Source organism: Pteropus vampyrus, unplaced genomic scaffold (genome assembly GCF_000151845.1).
Source record: "Pteropus vampyrus isolate Shadow unplaced genomic scaffold, Pvam_2.0 Scaffold490, whole genome shotgun sequence".
NCBI classification, from domain to species: domain Eukaryota; kingdom Metazoa; phylum Chordata; class Mammalia; order Chiroptera; family Pteropodidae; genus Pteropus; species Pteropus vampyrus.
Genome location: NW_011889271.1, coordinates 575,091 through 577,041, shown reverse-complemented (window position 1 = coordinate 577,041; position 1,951 = coordinate 575,091). Strand labels below are relative to the sequence as shown.

The 1,951-nt window shown below is 52.6% G+C and overlaps 1 protein-coding gene across 1 annotated transcript in view; it reads left to right on the top strand.

Moving 5' to 3' along the window:
* LOC105307365 (carcinoembryonic antigen-related cell adhesion molecule 6-like) overlaps window positions 1-1,951 on the top strand; it is a gene marked incomplete at its 5' end in the record, with an annotated part of 48,656 nt that overhangs the window by 4,608 nt on the left and 42,097 nt on the right. Inside the window, 2 exons of the mRNA XM_011382845.1 lie at window positions 885-1,163; window positions 1,566-1,820. Coding sequence (XP_011381147.1) covers window positions 885-1,163; window positions 1,566-1,820 — 534 coding nt within the window. The remainder of the gene's footprint in view (window positions 1-884; window positions 1,164-1,565; window positions 1,821-1,951) is intronic.

Below are 1,951 nucleotides of genomic sequence, written 5' to 3'. Positions count from 1 at the left end.
TAATAATTGCCACATACAAATGGCTCATGAGGGTCAGATTTTCAACAAGTTCATGCTCCCCCACTTTCCACAAGTCACCATTTTTGTATTTTCTATTGTCTATGAGTATTTCAGGAAGGATTACGTGGTCCTCACCGCCTTCTGCAGTGGGACAGGGGGCATTAAGGACTAAGGGCAGAAAGCAGGTTCTGCTCCAAAGCCAGGCAGCCCCAGCCGTCCCCCCGCACTCTCTTCTAAATCATTCCTGGACTCCGCTCTACCATCTGTGGGGTCACTGTCTCTCGTCAGTCACCACTGAACACCAGGACAGACTCCCCCACCTCACAGGCCCGCAGCCTGAGAACTGAACTGACCGCCAGACATCCTTCTGGTCTCCCCGTGTATTATTCTGCTCACACACCCAGTTCCAGGCCAAACCACCCAGTCTTCTCAAGGTTTAAGGACAGTGAGATGGCACCTTTGCTCATCGCTAGGGGAACCTGGAAAGTGAGGCTTCAGTGAAAACACACCTGGACCAGGCAGCATAGGCCTGTGTAGCTCGAAGGGACTCAGCACCCACAGTCCAGCTGAGTACCCCAAGTTGGTCAGACAGGTGCCGAGTGGTCTCAGACTCCCAGTCCAGTGTATTTCCACGATCAAACCCTGATACTTAATGGATACTTGAGAAAGTCTGTGCTTTCTCCCAGATATAGGGCTGCTGGCCTTGGGTTCTCTCAGCGCCGAGATCTTCATGCATTTGTCATGTGAAATGCAGACCTGCCTTATTTTTTGAAGGACTTGGGCTGGCTGAGAGCTGAGAGATGCCAGCCCAGGTCTGATTAAAGATGCCTTGGGAGGAATCAAAGGTCCCACATAGGGCATTGTTCTCTCTGTTATCTACACAGCGGCACTATCCACACCCAACATCACAAGCAACAACTCTGACCCTGTGGAGGACAAGGATGCTGTAATGTTAACATGTGAACCTGAGACTCAGAACACCACCTACCTGTGGTTAGTCAACCATCAGAACATCTCGGACAGCGCCCAGCTGGAGCTGTCCAAGGACAACAGGACTCTCACTTTACTCCGTGTCACAAGGAATGACACAGGACCCTATGAGTGTATAACCTGGAACCCTGGGAGTGCCAGCTGCAGTGACCCATTCCACCTGAACGTCCTCTGTGAGTAACTTCTGTTCCTACCTGGCCCAGGCTGCCCACCCAAAGCCACACTGCCAGAGGCCAGGCTACATCCGTCTCTCTGAAGTACAAGTACACAGACCCTCACCCCAGGCACCCAGGCTGGCCATGGCTTCCTGTCCCAGGCGAATGTGGGCGGTCCCAGCCTTTAGACTAGACTAGGAGGGGACAGGCTGCTCCTGTCTTGAGAAACTCGGGGTCAACCACCTGCCATAGGAAACAGGTTAATGTCTCAGACTCAGGCTCAGTGAACACAGGGGGTTATGGTTGGGACATTTTAAAATAAGAATGACCCAGCTCAGAGGGACAATGTGGCCCTGTAGAGACAATGAGCTTCCCCTTCCCTCTGATTACGTCACATTGGCTTTGTTCTCTTTGTTCCAGATGGCCCGGAGACCCCCACCATTTCCCCCTCAAACCCCCGTTACAGTTCCGGGGCAAACCTCAGCCTCTCCTGCCACGCAGCCTCTAACCCACCCGCACAGTATTCTTGGCTCATCAATGGGAGGCCCCAGCAGCTCACACAGAAGCTCTTTATCCCCAACATCACTGTGAATGACAGTGGATCCTATACCTGCCTCGTCCATAACTCTGTCACTGGCCTCAATAGGACCACAGTCAAAACTATCACAGTCTCAGGTAAGTGGCTCCCTGGACCACTGGCACCAGCTCAGGGTGGAGGTCTGTCTGGTTTTCAGAAGACAGCCTAGGTGTTATTTGCCATCCCGTGGCCATGGACACGAGCAAATCACAAATTCTTCCCTTGAACC